The sequence below is a fragment of the Rasamsonia emersonii genome, assembly GCF_000968595.1.
Source record: "Rasamsonia emersonii CBS 393.64 chromosome Unknown ctg1118621759976, whole genome shotgun sequence".
In the NCBI taxonomy this organism is placed as follows: Eukaryota; Fungi; Ascomycota; class Eurotiomycetes; order Eurotiales; family Trichocomaceae; genus Rasamsonia; species Rasamsonia emersonii.
The window spans coordinates 22,509-38,536 of record NW_013563311.1 but is presented as its reverse complement, the minus strand read 5'-3'; the positions used below and the strand labels follow the sequence as shown (position 1 = coordinate 38,536).

Below are 16,028 nucleotides of genomic sequence, written 5' to 3'. Positions count from 1 at the left end.
GGAAATTTTGCATCTAACATTTCTATTTGTAGTTATTTATATTATGCGCATTTTTTAATCGGTGTTAGTTAGCAAGCCATGTGTCTATATTTCTCAGATGACCGCAATGGCGTGCCGTACTTGGTACCCCGCTCGGGCCAGGAACGAACAAAGCGAGCTTACCGCAACTCCTGCTGTACTCTTCAACCATCACCACACACCTTCACACGCTACAATGTCACTGCTTGATCTCCCAAATGAACTATTCCTCTCGATAGCAACGTGTCTCGAATCGCAGAGAGATATCAATGCCTTGACCCAAACAGGTCGTCGCTTTTACGCGGTCGTGAATCCCTATCTCTATCGTTATAATGCCAGGCGCTTCAATGGCTCTGCCTTGCTCTGGGCCGCAGGCCATGGGACCGTTCACAAGGCGCTGAAGGCAGGAGTTGAGGTGCAACCACCAGCAGTGCCAGCGCCGCCAGGGATGACAATCGACGGGCGATTGGGGTTGAGGACGATGCGGCCAGGGGAAGGTGTTGGTCAGAGTATGAGTATCCGTTCAGCCGCAGTGCCCTGTCGTACGCTGCCATGAACGGCCACGAGGCAATCGTCAAGTTACTCCTGGAGAAAGGGGCCGATCCGCACTTCCAGGACGAGGATGGCCGGACGCCAGTATCGAATGCAGCGATGAACGGACATGTGTCGATAATCAAGATGCTGCTGGCCAAGAGCCCTGGTCTGGACCTTGATGACTGGTTTGGGCGCACCGCGCTGTCTTACGCAGCAGGACATGGGCAGGAGGCAGCGGTCAGGCTATTATTGCTTGAGCTCGAAAAAGTTGATTGATCCAGACAACATAACCGACCGTATACGCGAGGATGCGCTGAGATCTGCAGCACAAAATGGATATGAGACTATTGTCAGGCTGTTGCTTGATGATGGAGTCGCTGCAGAGTTCCAAAATGGCCTGACACAGCGGAGCCCTCTGTCGTATGCCGCAGAACAGGGGAACGAGGCCATTGCGAAGCTGCTGCTTCAGAAGGGTGCTAACCCAAACTCTGCAGAGACGACTGGGCAAACCCCATTGTCGATGGCCGCAAAGCATGGTCATCAGGCAGTTGTCGAGCTCTTTCTTCAGAATGGTGTTGATCCCAAGGACCATCGTACTGGGATAGCGCTCTTAGAGGCTATTAAAAATGGACGCGAGTCAATTGTCAAGCTATTACTTGCAAAAGGTGTGGAACTTGACATTGAAGACCAATTTCTTCGGACACCCCTATGTGTGGCAGCATGCCATGGACATGAGGGAATGATCAAGCTGCTACTTGCAGAAGGTGCTGACCCTGACGGGAAAGAAGGCTCTGATAGAACACCACTATTATATGCAGCACACCTGGGGCACGCGGGAGTAGCCGAGCTATTACTCGCGAAGGGTGCTGATCCTAACCAGCAAGACCGACAATTTCATCAATCCCCGCTATCACGGGCAGCATCAGAGGGGCATGAGGCAGTAGCCAGGCTATTGCTTGCCAAGGGGGCTGATGCTGAGAGCCGCGATAGGTACAATCGAACACCACTCTCATGGGCAGCCATACATGGGCACAAGGAAGTAGTAAAGCTATTGCTTGCTAGGGGGGCTGATCCTGACAGCCGCGATGCGCTCAATCGGACACCACTGTCATGGGCAGCAGCACATAGGCCACGAGGCAGTAGTCAAGCTATTGCTTGCAAAAGGCGCTGATCCCAACTCGAGAGATACTAGGGGTAAAACACCAGCGGCATGGGCAGCAGAACAGAGACACTGGGCCATAGTCCGTCTGCTACGACAGCATGATACGGCGAATGTATCTGTCGCAACGTGATCTTATCTTGACCGATAGATCCCAATTGGCCCGAATCAAAAACATGGACATGGCATAAATTTGAACAGCTCATGATCTTTCTCTCATTCTTTCTCATCCTAAAATTTTTACTTCGATGTCTACGGCAGGAAGAAATGTATTAATACAAACAGAGCCCAGATTGCTCCTGGGGAATTTGGATAACGTTGGAAAATAAGCTTATACGAAGATTAAATCGTACCAGTGACTCTGATTTAAAAATTAAAGTTATCACAATTAAGAGTTTCCTTGTTATATTCTCTTGATATACTTGGTTTTGTTTTCCAATGGTCACGTGGAAGATCTTGTAAGGAAGATATAAAGATACGGGTGTTCTATTCGTTCCATCTCTAATTGTCGACGGTTTACTAACATGGAGAATTTCGACGATCCTCTTATAGACTTCTAAAGTCAATCTTCGAAATATCTTGACTGTCTGTGTGATAAGTATTGAATTACCTGTTCAGGACTAGCTCAACCTTACCCCGCAAAATCCACTGATTAGGGAGGTCTGCAGCCAATCACGGCCCGCTCCCGCTCTCCTTTTCCTGATAAGCTTCAAAGTGTCAGCAAATGCGCTGTTTCTACTGGCTGGTTGCTGCTATCTCACAGACTAGGCCCCATGGGGATGCTGCTTGTCTCCTATCTGCATGCCACGAGATCCCCCAGCCAGGCCACATTATCTTCCAGCGATATGTTGTCTTTCCTCTGCTCTGTAGCTGCTGTAGCTGATGAATCAACACAGCATGGCCCAGGAGGACTCGATTACCAAGAAGATCACCCCCCAGGACGACGTGCGTCCGTCGCGTGACCATGCCGCCGCCGAAGCCGACCTGCGCAAAGGCGACATCCTCGCCATCGACGCGACCCGCGACATCACCATCGCCGAGCACGACCTGAAGTTCTGGGACGCCGTGCGCCAGTATCCCACCGCTGTCGCCTGGGCGCTGTTTTTCTGCATTGCCGTCGTCATGGCCGGCTTCGACGCCCAGCTCGTCACGTCCTTCTATGCCATGCCCGCCTTCCAGCAGCGCTTTGGCTACGAATATCAAGGGTCGTACATCATCTCTGCCCCGTGGCAGACGGCCTTGGGGATGGTAGGACCAATTGATCTGCCGTCTTTCTCCTGTTGCGACCAATCTGACCTCTCCAGGGCAACCCCATCGGCCAGATTCTGGGCGCCCTCGCCTGCGGCTGGCCGCTCGAACGGCTTGGCCGCCGCTTGACGCTGGCCCTCTGCTGCTTGTGGTCCGTCGGCTTCGTCTTCGTCCAGTTCTTCTCCACCTCGATTAGGATGCTCTGTGCTGGAGAGATACTGGGCGGGCTGGCTTACGGCTTCTACGTCGTTATCGCCCCGACCTATGCGTCAGAGATCTGTCCGCTGGCGCTGCGCGGCGTCCTGACTGCTGCTGTGAATCTGGCCTTTGTGATCGGCCAGTTTGTCGCGCAAGGCTGCTCTGCCGGGTTCCAGAGCCGGCTTGACGAGTGGGCGTACAAGGCGCCCTTTGCTATCCAGTGGGTCTGGCCGGCTGTGCTGCTCGTCGGGCTGATCTTTGCGCCCGAAAGTCCATACTGGCTGGTCCGCAAGGGCCGAAAGGAGGATGCGCGTGCTGCGCTCAAGCGGCTCTCGTCTGCCAAATACCGTCCGGATATTGACGCGCTCGTCAATATGATTGAGCACACGGATCTCCTCGAGCGGGAGATCGAAGCGACGACGACGTACTTCGACTGCTTCAAGGGCGTGAACCTCTTTCGCACGGAGATCTCGGTCATGGTGTACCTGATCCAGGTCATCGGGGGAAACCCGCTAATTGCGTATGCAAACTTCTTTTTCGAAATGGCCGGGCTGGACTCGACCGAGTCATTCAACAGTCAGTCTCTCGTCAAACCGTATATAATATAGTCAACGCTAATCCTTGACAGTGGGCGTGGGCAACACCGCTCTGGGGTTCGTTGGAACCTGTCTCTCGTGGCTCTTAATCTTATACGTAAGTAAAAATCCTCTTATTCAGGGCAGTCTTCTGACGCTTCCAGTTTGGCCGCCGAACTATATACAACACGGGCATGATCTTCATGACGATCATCCTCTTCGTCATCGGCTTCCTCGACTTTGGCCGCAACCAGTCGCCCGTCGTCTGGGCGCAGGCCTCGCTGATGGACATCTGGACCTTCATCTACCAGATGACCGTCGGCCCGGTGTGCTTCGTCATCATCTCCGAGATCTCGGCGACGCGGCTGCGCGGGCGGACCATCGCCATCGCGACCGCAGTCCAGGCCCTCGCCAGCATCGTCTTCACCGTCGCGATGCCCTACATGCTGAACAGCGACCAGGCGGACTGGCGCGGCAAGGCGGGCTTCCTTTTCGGTGCCATCAATCTGGTGTGTTACGGCTGGTGCTGGTTCCGACTGCCCGAGAGTCGGGGCCGCACGTTCGAGGAGCTCGATATTCTGTTCGAGAAGAAGGTCCCTCCGCGGCAGTTTGCTAGGTACAATCTGTTGGATGATAGTCATGTATAGCGTAGGTGGAAGCACGAAAAGAAGCTATTCTCTGTGGATCTAAGTTAATAGCTATATTACCTGTTCTGTTTCGCATGTATGTACGTACATACAGACCCAGTAGCTAGATACGTTAATGGACTGCAGTTGCTTTATCATATTCTCATTTGACCTTTCTTCATGCAAATTATACTACCGCACCGGCGCGATATCAAACTGATCCGCAACCACAGAACCGTCCGTAACAACCAACCCAATTCCTCCTCCCGCATACTCCCCATCGACAGCCTGCAGGACCGGGCCCCAATTTTCTAACCGACCAGTAATGGCATTCCCTTCGACCGACACGGTGACTTCGTAAGCAGTATCGAGCGTCCAGTCGAACGGCGCGCTGGCAAGCTCGGCTCTCTGCTCGTCTCGCGCCTTGACCAGTGCGATCCGCCGGGGTGGTCCAGACAGGAGCATCACGGCGTAGTACCGATTCAGGCCCTGCACTCTGACGGCGACGCCTGCTACCGTGCCCAGATTGACGATCAGGCGTGGGACAGACACCACGTAATCCTTCCACTCGCGTGTCCCGTACGCGATGATGCCCTCGCCGCTGTCCTGCGCGATGCAGAATCCGCTGCCCGGAAGCTCTGTCTGGAACGTGCTCGCGCCGTTCACCCAGGCCCGGTGCCAGAAATGTCCCTCCTGCGGTTTTGCAACTGGACGTTTCAGCGTCTGACGTGGTGCGCCCTTCCAGCCTAGTCGGTCTAGCCACACTGTGCCGTCGACACGGCGTCCGCCATCGGGCACGCACAGCGCAAGCCCTAGCTGCTGAATCGGCTGGCTGTCCCAGCAATCGGGAATGATCCAGGCGAGTGTCTCCTCCTGCCCTGGATGCAGCGACACAGATGGACCGGCTGCCGTGTGCAGATCATCGTCTGGCCCGTATACCTTCAGTCGCAGCCGCGCGTTGACAGGAGCTGTGTTTGTCTTCTCTGCTCGCACAACGGCCTCGACCCTCTGGCCCGGATACACCAGAGGCGATGCCATGAGCTCGTACGTCTTCGTGTCCACCGCTTCGACAGGCGTGAACGTCGGCGTCAGCGCCTCGACTGAATCCACTGCGTCTGTCAGACCATGGAGCCGAATTGCCAGTCCAGGCCTCTTTTCGTCGTCCAGCGCCTGCTCGACCCGGACAAGGTCCGGCAGCAGGGCATGACGAGTCACCTGGAACCCCTGCACGCTCCCCGGCAGGGTGAAATGGAACTGGGCGCCGTCCTTCGGAGCCGGGAGAGGCGCTTCTCCAGCGAGCTGACAACCCAAGTTGGCAATGTCGTATGCTATCCGCGCCGCGTTGTTGATCGAGTAGCCCCCATCAGCGCTAGAGATCATGATCCGATCTGCCACCGGACCGCGCCAGTCAGGCCCTCCCTCGAACGCGTCCAGGCCGTGCATGATAGCAACCAGACAGCCCACATTGCCCGAATTGCAGTCCGTGTCCCACCCGCACGTGTTGACGATGTGCATGGCTGTGTGGAAGTCATGCCCGCCGTACAGCAGCGCAAGAATGATCAGGCCGTGGTTGGGGATGACATGGCAGATCCCGCCAAACTTGTCGTATCCGTACCTCTCTTCGATCCTCTGCCGCGTTTTCTTCCAGTCGCCATCGCTCTTCGCCCACTGGCGGATATCGTTGACCAACCGCGCGATGAGAGAATCGGCTGGCACAAACTTCAGCCCGACGTCTAGCAGACGGTTGACGTCTTTGGAGACGAAGGCCTCGGCCTCCATGGCAGCCAGAAGCTTGGCTGCGTGAACAGCTTCGCCGTCATGGCTGACCTTGGCAGCCAACTCAGCCAGCTGCGCTGCCAGGGCCGGATTTCCAGGAGCGACCATAGCCCAACCGTCGATGAAGATCTGGGCACCAATCTGCTCTGCGACCGTCCTGCCGTTCGTCTGGATACTGCCGCTCAGAGGGGCAGGGATACCGCGCTTCTTCAGATTGAGGAACGCGGTATGCTCCGTCGAAATGCCGTTTCCTCCCCACCAGAAGACGGCGCGGCGCTCGATGACATTGTTCAGCCAGGTCTTGCCGATGGCCTCGGACGAGAGATCCGCTCGGACTCCATGCTCCTGCAGCGCGCGCACGAACACAAACGTCCCCGACACGTCGTCGTCGACCACCACCACGCGATCCGGATCCTTCTGCACATAGTACCGGATGGGACCCAGCTCGGCCAGGACGCGCTCGTGTGTCCAGCCCTCGAATGGCCGGCCCAAATACACCCCTATCACCTTGCCCAGCACCCCGGCGTAGACTTTGTCAAGGTAGTCTGCTGGAAGAGGCATGTTGTGTATCACTTTGCTCGAAGAGTAAAGATGCTGGTGGATAGGTAATTATTCTTATGTCATCCGCAATCGATAACTAAGTAAGTTAAGAGTGGGCCAGTCAATTGACTAGCCAATCATAATTGCGGATTCATTAGATCGATGCTTGTAATTGAATTCTGCGCTAATAGCGGGCCGTTTGCGTTCCCCGCATTTCCAGTTTGTATGCAGGTCATCAATTGAGGTTCGAATTCAATTCGATGGACAACATCGACCCATGGAGGCATGTATGTATCTGGAAGTCATAACATAGTTTCTGGTCATCGCGACCGTTTAGCTAGCTCGAGCTGCTCGCTGGATAGAGTTGTAATCAGAATGCCCAAGTCCCATACAAGAAAGACCAGGAAATCGAATAGAATATTATTCGAGATAGAATTCTGTTCATGAGTCATTGAAACTAGAAATTATGACTTTTGAATATCATTCCTTTCTTTTTTTTTTCTTTTTATTTAATTGTGTATTTCTTTTTCTTTTGTCCTTCCTTTTTTTTTTTTGATTCCATTTCGCTTTGACTATACCACATCACATCACGTCATAACATGATCAATTTACAAAAGAGAGAGAAGAAAGCGAAAAATAAGGGGCCTTTTTTAAAAAAAAAATCTACTGAAGCAAAAAAGGAAGAAACTACTCTGTACAGATGTTACCAAGCTAAAGTAATCAAGTCTAACACCAGACGTATACTGTCGAAACGATCTTAGTATATATTCTAATGTATATATTCTAATATCTATATTATGAAAAGATTTAAGGTATAGTAGGTAAGGCAGAGAGATGCGATACGAAAAGCACGCCAATGACGATATTCTTGGAAATATCGGGGTTAAATAACTTCTTTCTATTTTTTTAACCCAGCCCAGCTAGGGAATTCTATAGATATTCTGCAGTGGCCATCATCAGGCACACTGATGTCTTGTCTGTGATAGAAATAAACGAAGACTCCTAGGAATTGTATGTACTGCGCGCCATCGATCTGTCACATTGAGTCCAGACCTGACAGGAAGAACAGGAAAAGAACGACTTCAACAAGTCAATAACGATGCCTCTCTCAACAGCTCTGTCACCGTCACAATGCGATACCCCCCTCCTCCTCAACTCCGGGATGACCCTCCGCAGCATCGGCGCCGTCCAGCGCCTGCCATCGTGACAGATGATGATACTCCCCGGCCGCACCATGCTGAGGATATGCGCGGCATTGACCCGCCAGAACGGGATCTGCGGATCGTGCGGGTAAACACTGCCCAGGACAAGACGATGACCCAGCTGCGCGACGATCTGGCGCATCCTCGTGCTGAAAAAGCCCGATCCGGGGCGGAAGTACCTGGTCGGAGGTTGCTCTCTGCCTGCAACAGCGTAGGCCTTGTGGATCATATTCTGTACAGTTTTGATCTGCTCGACCAACTGCGTCTCACTCAACGCGCGCGATGGCTCGTCGTGCATCGCATGATTGGCGAGCTCGTTGTCGTGCCGGATCAGGTCGTGGAGGATCGCCTCGCGGCCAGGGACATGAGCGCCAATGATGAAAAATGTCGCCGTGGCATCGTTCGCGTCGAGGATCTGCAGTATCTCCTCCGTGTACTCGGACGGCCCGTCGTCGATGGTGAGCGCGACGAGCTTCTTAGCTGTGGGCACATGCTACAGGACGTCGGGCCATCGACGCTGCAGGTAGCGGATGACCAGGCTGGGAGGCTTGTAGATGACGTACAGAGGGACAGTCACCAAGAAGAGCAGCAGAATGAAGGGGATCAGCATGAGGTGGGCTGGGCTGTGATCGTCTGCAGAGGAGAGTTTGTCCTATCGGGAGATGGAACGTGGACAAGGGATCGGTGGTGGTCCGTGCGTCGATATAGTACAGAGTACGGAGTAATGCTATGCAAACAATGGACTGGATAGGTGTTGGTTAAAAAAAATTGAAATAAAGAACCAATCAATAGTTGGTTCTTTCAGTGACAGGCTAAAATGAAATGTTTTGGTGTCGAAGGAAAAAGACTGAATTGTAGACAAATTGTATCGCGTGGTTGACGGCAACTACAAATACAGTATATCCTCGAAAATATATACCCGCAGCGTACTAACGGTCACCACAGAAAAACATGGCCATCTCCAAACTAAGGCTATAGATATTTTGCAAGATAACTATTGCCAAAATTACGGACTATTCAATTTCAATTCTTTTGACAAAATCCAGCCTTCCGGAATTTATCCTGTTTCCGCAACCACCTCGGAGGATCGCCGACTGCGGAGTCTTGGCAGTCCGGAGTATCGGCCTAACACGCCTCCCTCTTCTGTGAACATTTCCCCTCTCATTATTCCTTTTCTAACCACACTCAATCATCTGTCTAAACGACAATGGGCCTGATCACCCGCCTCGTCAAGCTGACGACCTACGGCGGCGTCGCCACGGTCGGCGCCTTCTTCGTCTGGACACGCAACTCCACCGTCGAGCCGCTCCCGACGACCGACGCCCTGTTCCAGTCGTCCTGGTACCGCAAGTACAACCCGGAGCAGAACGAGACCATCCATGACGTCTGCGTGCGCAAGGTGCCGCTGTCGCAGATCGACCCAAAGCTGTTGGAGAAGAAGGGGAAGCTGGTCGAGGCGTTCTGTGCGGGTGTCTGGGGCGGGTTTGGTGAGAAGATCGATATCGATATTTCTGTCTAGAGGGAGGCATTGGCTAATTCTGTGTGATTCGTAGGCTATGCCTTCCAACGCGAATACCTCGCCCGCAAGTACAAAGGCCCCCAGACGGCCCACCAGCTCTGGTCCCCTCATGAGCTGCGCACCTCGTCCTACCCCGTCGGCACCCAGATCACCGACCACTTCGAGGTGATTGAACACACCGACGACCGCATCGTTGTGCGATGCGGCGACTCCCCGCTGAAACGCGACGTCCGACCCTCTGACGGCCTGTTCGAGATGGGCGTCGCTGTCAAGCCGGACGAGGGCGTGGCCGAGTTCAAGCTCAAGAGCGTCTTCTACCAGGGTCTGGGCAAGGCGCAGGGGCCGCCTATGCCGCCGCACATTGAGTGGCTGCACCGGCAGTACGCGAAGTTGTGGATGGAGAGTGCCATCCGGAATGTGGTGCGGTAGGGCGGGTGTCGGACAGACATATTTGATACCAGTCGAGCGTCCTTGTGTATACCTGTCTTCAAGTAATGAGGATAATGGATGATACCACTGTTGTTCTGTTAACTGTTTCGTTTCCATATCGTACATCTATTTCTATTTTGGTCAGTACGCACTCTCTGTCGTACATTTCGACAATCGTAAACACAATCAGTACGAGCATTCAGGACGAGAGTACTCATCAGATCGTGTCTTATACGTAATACCCAGGGCACAAGACTGTACTGGCAGTCGCAGTCCCATCACCTCAACCATTGCCTTATCCAGTCGATCTATATAAACATAAGGATACGGCCTAAGAGAGTCAGTGGAATTGTCAATGGGAGACTCGACAGCCTATCAGCTCATTGTCAATTGCAACCCATGCAATTAAACTGATAGTTCTCATCACGAGGGAAACCGGGAAACTGAATAGAGCCATCTGCATTTCCACTTTGTCAGCTGTTACTGGATTTGGTTAGCCACGCGGCTGTCGGCCGCCCCTCCCCCGCCAAGCAGCTCCGTGGACCGGTCGCGACTCCGCTCTTGCCAGTTCTTGGTTCGCAGGCATCCCCTTTCTCCTTCCTGCTCATTGACGAGTCCGTCACTTGATTCTTGCAAAATCCGCATACAGCTTGGGACTTGCAGTGATCCATCATGTCTGCAGGTGAATACTACGGCGGGCCTCCTCCGTACAGCCAGTACGGCGCGCCGCCGTCCGGACAACAGGAATACGGCGGCTACAATGGCAGTCAGCAAGGCTATCCTCCTCCCCAGGGCCAGTATGGAGCGCCCCCGCAACAGGGCTATTATCCGCCGCAGGTGAGTGCAGTGTGAATGGAATTTGATTCATCAACGAGGAAATTGGCGCAATGAGCTAACCGCTTGTTACGCATAGCAGTCGCAACCGCCGTACAGCTCCCATCAGCAGCCGCAGTATTCCTCGCCGCCCCCTCAGCACGGTCAACAAGGCTATGCACCACCATACGGCGGACCTCAAGCAGGCCCAGGTGGCTATGACTATGGTCAGGGTGGACAATCTGGATATCCGTCGGAGCGTGGTCACTCGTCATATCCGCAACAACAGGCCCCTCACCAGGGCGAAAGCGCCTCATACTACAACTCCCAGCCTCCTCATGGTCATGCACAAGCTTATCCTGGCGGATCCGGTGGACCTGGTGGACAGGAGGGCGAAAAGGGTCTTGGTGCGTCGTTACTAGGCGCGGCAGGTGGCGGTTTTGCTGGCCACAAGCTTGGAGGAGGGACGTTAGGGGCAGTTGGCGGGGCAGTGCTCGGTGCCATTGGGGCGAACATGCTCGAGAAGCATCATGAGAAGTGCGTCCTGACAATTTTGCACATTTTCTGATCGCCGTTTCTAACTCTTTACTATTCTCGCTAGGCACAAGAAGCACAAGAAGCACAAGCACAAGCACGGTCACAGCCGACACAGCTCTAGCTCCTCAAGCTCCAGCAGCAGCAGCAGCGACTAGGAAACCACCGCAGAGAGATGCAACTATTCCGGAACGTATGTTATTACTGTGATGGAGCTCATTTCATTGCTATTCATATACCCCGTCGGCTAGTAAAGCAGACGTTAGTGTCCATCGAGCGGCTGCCCTAGTGGACAGGCGATGCTGAGCATGTAGCCGCCCGTGTACTTTACACTGTTCCATGTCTTCGTCCTCGGCCTGTCTGTTCTATTCGACGTCTGGACCAGATAGCATTCCAATTATTTGTATGAGTTGTATTCGAGTTACTGTAGATCTGGCCAGGACTGTCGAATGCGATCGTGGTTAGCGACGCTCTGGTGTAGTTGATCGATGAGGGAGCTTCCTCGATTTCACAGAAGGGGTAGGTAGGGCTCGATATGTCATCAAAAATCAATTGTCGAGTCGCACATTTCACTTTTGGAAGTGCAAAACTGAGTTGATCGCTGTTAGTAAAGAGTTTCGTCAACCTGTTTAGTTAGAAGAGCAGGGAAGAGAGAGGGAAGAAAACTTATTGCCCATACACGTGACGACCTGAAAGCTTCTGAAGCAGCATCCTTGAACTTCGCAGTCCAGGAGAGACGAGCGAATCGATCTCGATCGAGAGAAAAAGGCAGCTTTGCTTTACCGCGTATGTAGTGCGGTAACCATGATAGATAGACGATCATTTAGCGACATCAATGCCTTTTGTAAGACGATTAACTGTACAGTAGCGATTAACTGTACAGTAGTACTTTTGACTGACTGTAGTAGTTAGTTCCTCTTCAAGAAAGACTCAAGATTGATATATATCGCGACAGGTGTATGCTGAGCAAGGATGTTTTTGGCTATATTATGAATTTCTTTCTTTCTTTCTTTCTTTTTTTTCCCACAAAGCGGCAATATACTGTACTACATTAGAAACTATCGAGCCCTCAGATTGTATTATCTGGTGTTCTGAATTATAGTCTTGTCTCTCCTTGTGTCATATGGCAAATATTCAAGGCAAGCCTGATACAATATTCTTAGATTCCTACGAGTCGATTACTTTGTGTTTCGAAACACCTTGCCAGTTGCACGGTGTAGGATACTGCTATGTATGATGAAATCGTGACGCTACGTGGAAAATCATAGAATTAAACCGTAATATATATAGTCCTAGGGAATATTGGATAATAAAACTACCATCTTTTCTTTCTCCCAGGTAGGATAGAGACGCAGCTATTACCCTGCATCTGACTATGCTTAGCAGCCGTTTGATCCCATTAGCAATTTCTGACAGTCATACGTTCAAGACAGCAATCCAGCTAGCTACTTATCTAGGCCTAGAGAGTAATGACAGGCAGAGAGCTTGATCTTGCCGGTCTCACCGGATTTGAGTATTGTGCCACGTGCTCGGGGTGCTTGGCGGATCGATCCATCCACGTGGGACGCGAGCCCCACCGATCTGGATGTTTCAGAGAAGCTTCGGGTTTGGTTTCGGTTTTGTTTCTCGAGAGAGCAAATAGCTGACGGACTTGGTGAGATAATGGAAAATTCTGATATCTGTTGAATGTGCCGTATCTGCTTCGTCATTGTATTACTACGCTTTTTCGAAGACGAAGATGAGTTTTACTCCAATTTAACAGAATATACTCAGACGATAGATTCACAGCTGGACCGGAGAATTATGTGCAAACCCTAGGCCAAGCTTAGCTATTTCTTCCTCCCTCCAAGCTCGATGTGGAAGGTCGTTAGACGGCCTTCCTGATTGGGAAAGCTGCATCTGCCGCAGAAACTCCGAACTAACCGATTTGGTAACTCCTTTCGGGAAGAATGACTGGGCCAATCAGCTGTCGGGACTGCACTCAAGCTTCCGGGTGGCGGAGCTTCCCAACTGCCGGGATGTCGCGGTGCTTGGCAACATCGCCCAATGGCAGGGACAGCGCGCAGTCTAACAGCATCCGACTCTCCACGACACGGAAAATAAAACCATCTCAACTCCCACCAATGCGACTCAACGCTCTGCCCATGTGCATCACCTCCATCGAAGGCCCATGCGCACTTGCTTGTCCACTAGCAACCACGTGGCAGCTGCCAGCTTCACGCTCGTAGCTATTAAAGGGTCTGGAATCATGGGCTGAACGAAGGTACAGTGTGTCCTGACAGTGTCTTGCATCTGCCGTTTGTTTGGGCATTCGCTGTTTCCTGTCGCTGACATTATGCGCGTTTCTCCTTCGGCAGCATTCGCACTGCTCACTGCGGTCGTTGGGCCGGCAGCGGCGTCCAAATACAATGTCTCCTTCCAGTCCGATGCCAGCATCGATGCGGCATTGAAGGCCCTGGGCCGTGACTCGCTGCGCCAGCCTGGCACTCTGCCGTTCCCTGATCTGCCGCCGGGGACGGACACGATTCCCGAGATCGAGCACATCGTCTTCCTGATGCTGGAGAACCATTCCTATGACAACATCTTCGGCATGCTGAGCCGTGGTGACGGCTTCACCAAGGGCCCCGACGGCAAGCCCCTGAACACCAATCCCTACCCCAATGGCACGATCCAGCACGCCTTCCCCATGCCAAACACCTGCCAGCTGCCTCAGAGACCCAGCCAGGAGTGGATGGCCAGCCACAATGCCTACAACAACGGCAGCATGGACGGCTTCGTGCGCACCCAAATCAGCCCGACCATCCCGGAGATCGTCGGAGGCGTCGCCATGGGTTACTACACCGCGGAGCATCTGCCCTTCACCTACAGCCTGGCCGAGCAATTCCCCATTGCAGATCGCTGGTTCTGCTCCGTCCTGGCCCAGACCTGGCCGAACCGCCGCTACCTCATCGCTGGAACCTCCCGCGGCCTCACGGATGACAACAGTGACATCACTGCTGGCTATGCGCCCGCGGGTACCATCTTCAACGAGTTCGACAAGTACAACATTTCCTGGCTCAACTACGCCGCCGACTGGACCACCATCAGCGGCGCCACTCCGGACTTCTACGGTGCCAACGACTACGCCAGCGAGGTGCGCAACGTCAGGAATCTGTCGCAATTCATGGTCGACGCCCGCGCGGGCAAGTTGCCGGCCTTCAGTTTCCTCGACCCCAACTACGCCAACCAGTCGCAGGAGAACCCGCAGAACATGGTTGTCGGCGAGGCGCTCCTGGCTGATGTCGTCGAGGCCATTGGCGCGTCGCCGCTCTGGCTCAAGACCCTCTTCATCCTGACCTACGACGAGCACGGCGGCTACTACGACCACGTTCCCCCGCCCCCGGCGCTGAAGCCGGACGACGTGCCCCCGACCGTCCTGCCGGGCGAGTATCAGTACGAAGGATTTGCCCGGTACGGCTTCCGCGTTCCGGCAGTCATGGTATCTCCGTACGCGAAGGCCGGCAAGTACGTGAGCCATGTGCTGTACGACCACACCTCGGTTCTGGCGACCCTGCAGCGCAAGTGGAATCTCCCGTCGTTCACGTACCGCGATGCCAACGCCAACGACCTGCTGGACATGTTGGACATGGAGGCCCTCAAGAAGCAGGAGCCGACGTTCAAGACGATGCCCAAGTTGGCTGCTCCCGGAAACACGACCGAGGCGCTGGCTTGCTCGAAGACTGGTCCTGGCGTGATTCCTCCTCCGGGCACGGTTTCCAACCCTAAGCGGCGGTAGACTTGTTTATTGGTGTTGTCGGAGGTTAGGGGAGGTAGGCAGTGACTGCCGCTGAATGCCTGTAATTATATAGAATATAACCAAGTTTTCGTAGTTTCTTCTCTCTTTCGTTTTCTGCCTAACCGTAATCCCTCTTTCTCTTCCTTTTTTCTAAGTGGTCAACATAATTACGATCAGATTGAGTAAGTAATCCACATTAGAAAAAAAAATTAGAGGGGATGCAGGTGGGGGACAGAATGAAATGGAAAGGAGTCAGAGAAGAAAGGGACATGAATCAGTGAATAAATAAATAAAAAGGACATACTGATACCGTAAGGACTGCAACCCCTGATATCCTCGTATTGAAACGCAATATTCCCCCTCTATTTTTATTCTAACACCGTTTCCATCATATTCAGTTCAACAATTTACCCGACATAAATATATAAATCGCATATTTAATATACGAGAATATGAATTTACTGAAGCCAAGCCACAGCCACAATTGCTGCTGTACCACTATAATAAAGATGAATTACCCGACATTGCACCTTGTTCAGGGATTTCTCTGTGTGCTTGGCCAGAGATAGTTTCTCCAGTTATCGTCAAGGTTATTAATTCTTGCTGCGGGGCGATGATTCGCTGATACCCCTGCTTTTCCGGGGAAACCTTCTTTCGTTCTGCAGCCAAGCACGACACGCAGGCAAGTGAAGCAATCAATCAACGAGAAGACGGTACGATGATTTAGGATCCTTGGCTGGAATCAAATAGCGACGCAGAATACTCTCCGCGAACTTCACCTGTACAGTACATCGACGCTAGGTTATCTCATCACGCAGCTAACGCAAGCACTTGCTTTTCTCAGTTAGGCCCCTCAACGCCGCTGATAAGCCTGCCAGCCTAACTATCTACGTGCGCTTACTCACCCTCGTCACAGTCAAGAAGAATCGATGCGACCTCCGCGATACAGCTGAGTTTGCTGGCCATGGGGACGAGTGATATCGAATTCCTGAGCCTTCCGAGAGCCCCGAGTGGCCCACTCTCCATGCTCATGCTATCAGCATGGTCCTGGTTCTTCAGCCAGCCCATGCATGCAGCATGTA

General features: G+C 52.9%; 7 protein-coding genes across 7 annotated transcripts; 6 read left to right on the top strand and 1 right to left on the bottom strand.

Moving 5' to 3' along the window:
- Positions 1-106: 106 nt before the first annotated feature.
- On the top strand, positions 107-1,723 carry T310_1120 (Ankyrin repeat-containing protein; the record flags this gene model as incomplete). The annotated part of the gene is made up of 2 exons (XM_013476010.1): positions 107-560; positions 834-1,723. 2 exons carry the CDS (start codon positions 107-109, stop codon positions 1,721-1,723), a joined length of 1,344 nt encoding a protein of 447 aa, XP_013331464.1.
- An 885-nt stretch (positions 1,724-2,608) lies between these two features.
- T310_1119 (Maltose permease) lies at positions 2,609-4,379 on the top strand (the record flags this gene model as incomplete). The annotated part of the gene is made up of 4 exons (XM_013476009.1): positions 2,609-2,959; positions 3,016-3,733; positions 3,786-3,850; positions 3,897-4,379. 4 exons carry the CDS (start codon positions 2,609-2,611, stop codon positions 4,377-4,379), a joined length of 1,617 nt encoding a protein of 538 aa, XP_013331463.1.
- Positions 4,380-4,550: 171 nt separating this feature from the next.
- T310_1118 (uncharacterized protein) lies at positions 4,551-6,695 on the bottom strand (the record flags this gene model as incomplete). The annotated part of the gene is made up of 1 exon (XM_013476008.1): positions 4,551-6,695. The coding sequence occupies one exon, from the start codon at positions 6,693-6,695 to the stop codon at positions 4,551-4,553; it is 2,145 nt and encodes a 714-aa protein (XP_013331462.1).
- A 1,110-nt stretch (positions 6,696-7,805) lies between these two features.
- T310_1117 (uncharacterized protein) lies at positions 7,806-8,627 on the top strand (the record flags this gene model as incomplete). Its single annotated transcript, XM_013476007.1, has 1 exon — positions 7,806-8,627. The coding sequence occupies one exon, from the start codon at positions 7,806-7,808 to the stop codon at positions 8,625-8,627; it is 822 nt and encodes a 273-aa protein (XP_013331461.1).
- Positions 8,628-9,083: 456 nt separating this feature from the next.
- On the top strand, positions 9,084-9,824 carry T310_1116 (uncharacterized protein; the record flags this gene model as incomplete). Its single annotated transcript, XM_013476006.1, has 2 exons — positions 9,084-9,363; positions 9,430-9,824. 2 exons carry the CDS (start codon positions 9,084-9,086, stop codon positions 9,822-9,824), a joined length of 675 nt encoding a protein of 224 aa, XP_013331460.1.
- Positions 9,825-10,496: 672 nt separating this feature from the next.
- On the top strand, positions 10,497-11,652 carry T310_1115 (uncharacterized protein; the record flags this gene model as incomplete). Its single annotated transcript, XM_013476005.1, has 4 exons — positions 10,497-10,661; positions 10,741-11,044; positions 11,239-11,364; positions 11,612-11,652. 4 exons carry the CDS (start codon positions 10,497-10,499, stop codon positions 11,650-11,652), a joined length of 636 nt encoding a protein of 211 aa, XP_013331459.1.
- Positions 11,653-13,506: 1,854 nt separating this feature from the next.
- Positions 13,507-14,946, top strand: T310_1114 (Phosphoesterase family protein; the record flags this gene model as incomplete). Its single annotated transcript, XM_013476004.1, has 1 exon — positions 13,507-14,946. One exon carries the CDS (start codon positions 13,507-13,509, stop codon positions 14,944-14,946), a length of 1,440 nt encoding a protein of 479 aa, XP_013331458.1.
- Between the last annotated feature and the right edge of the window lie 1,082 nt (positions 14,947-16,028).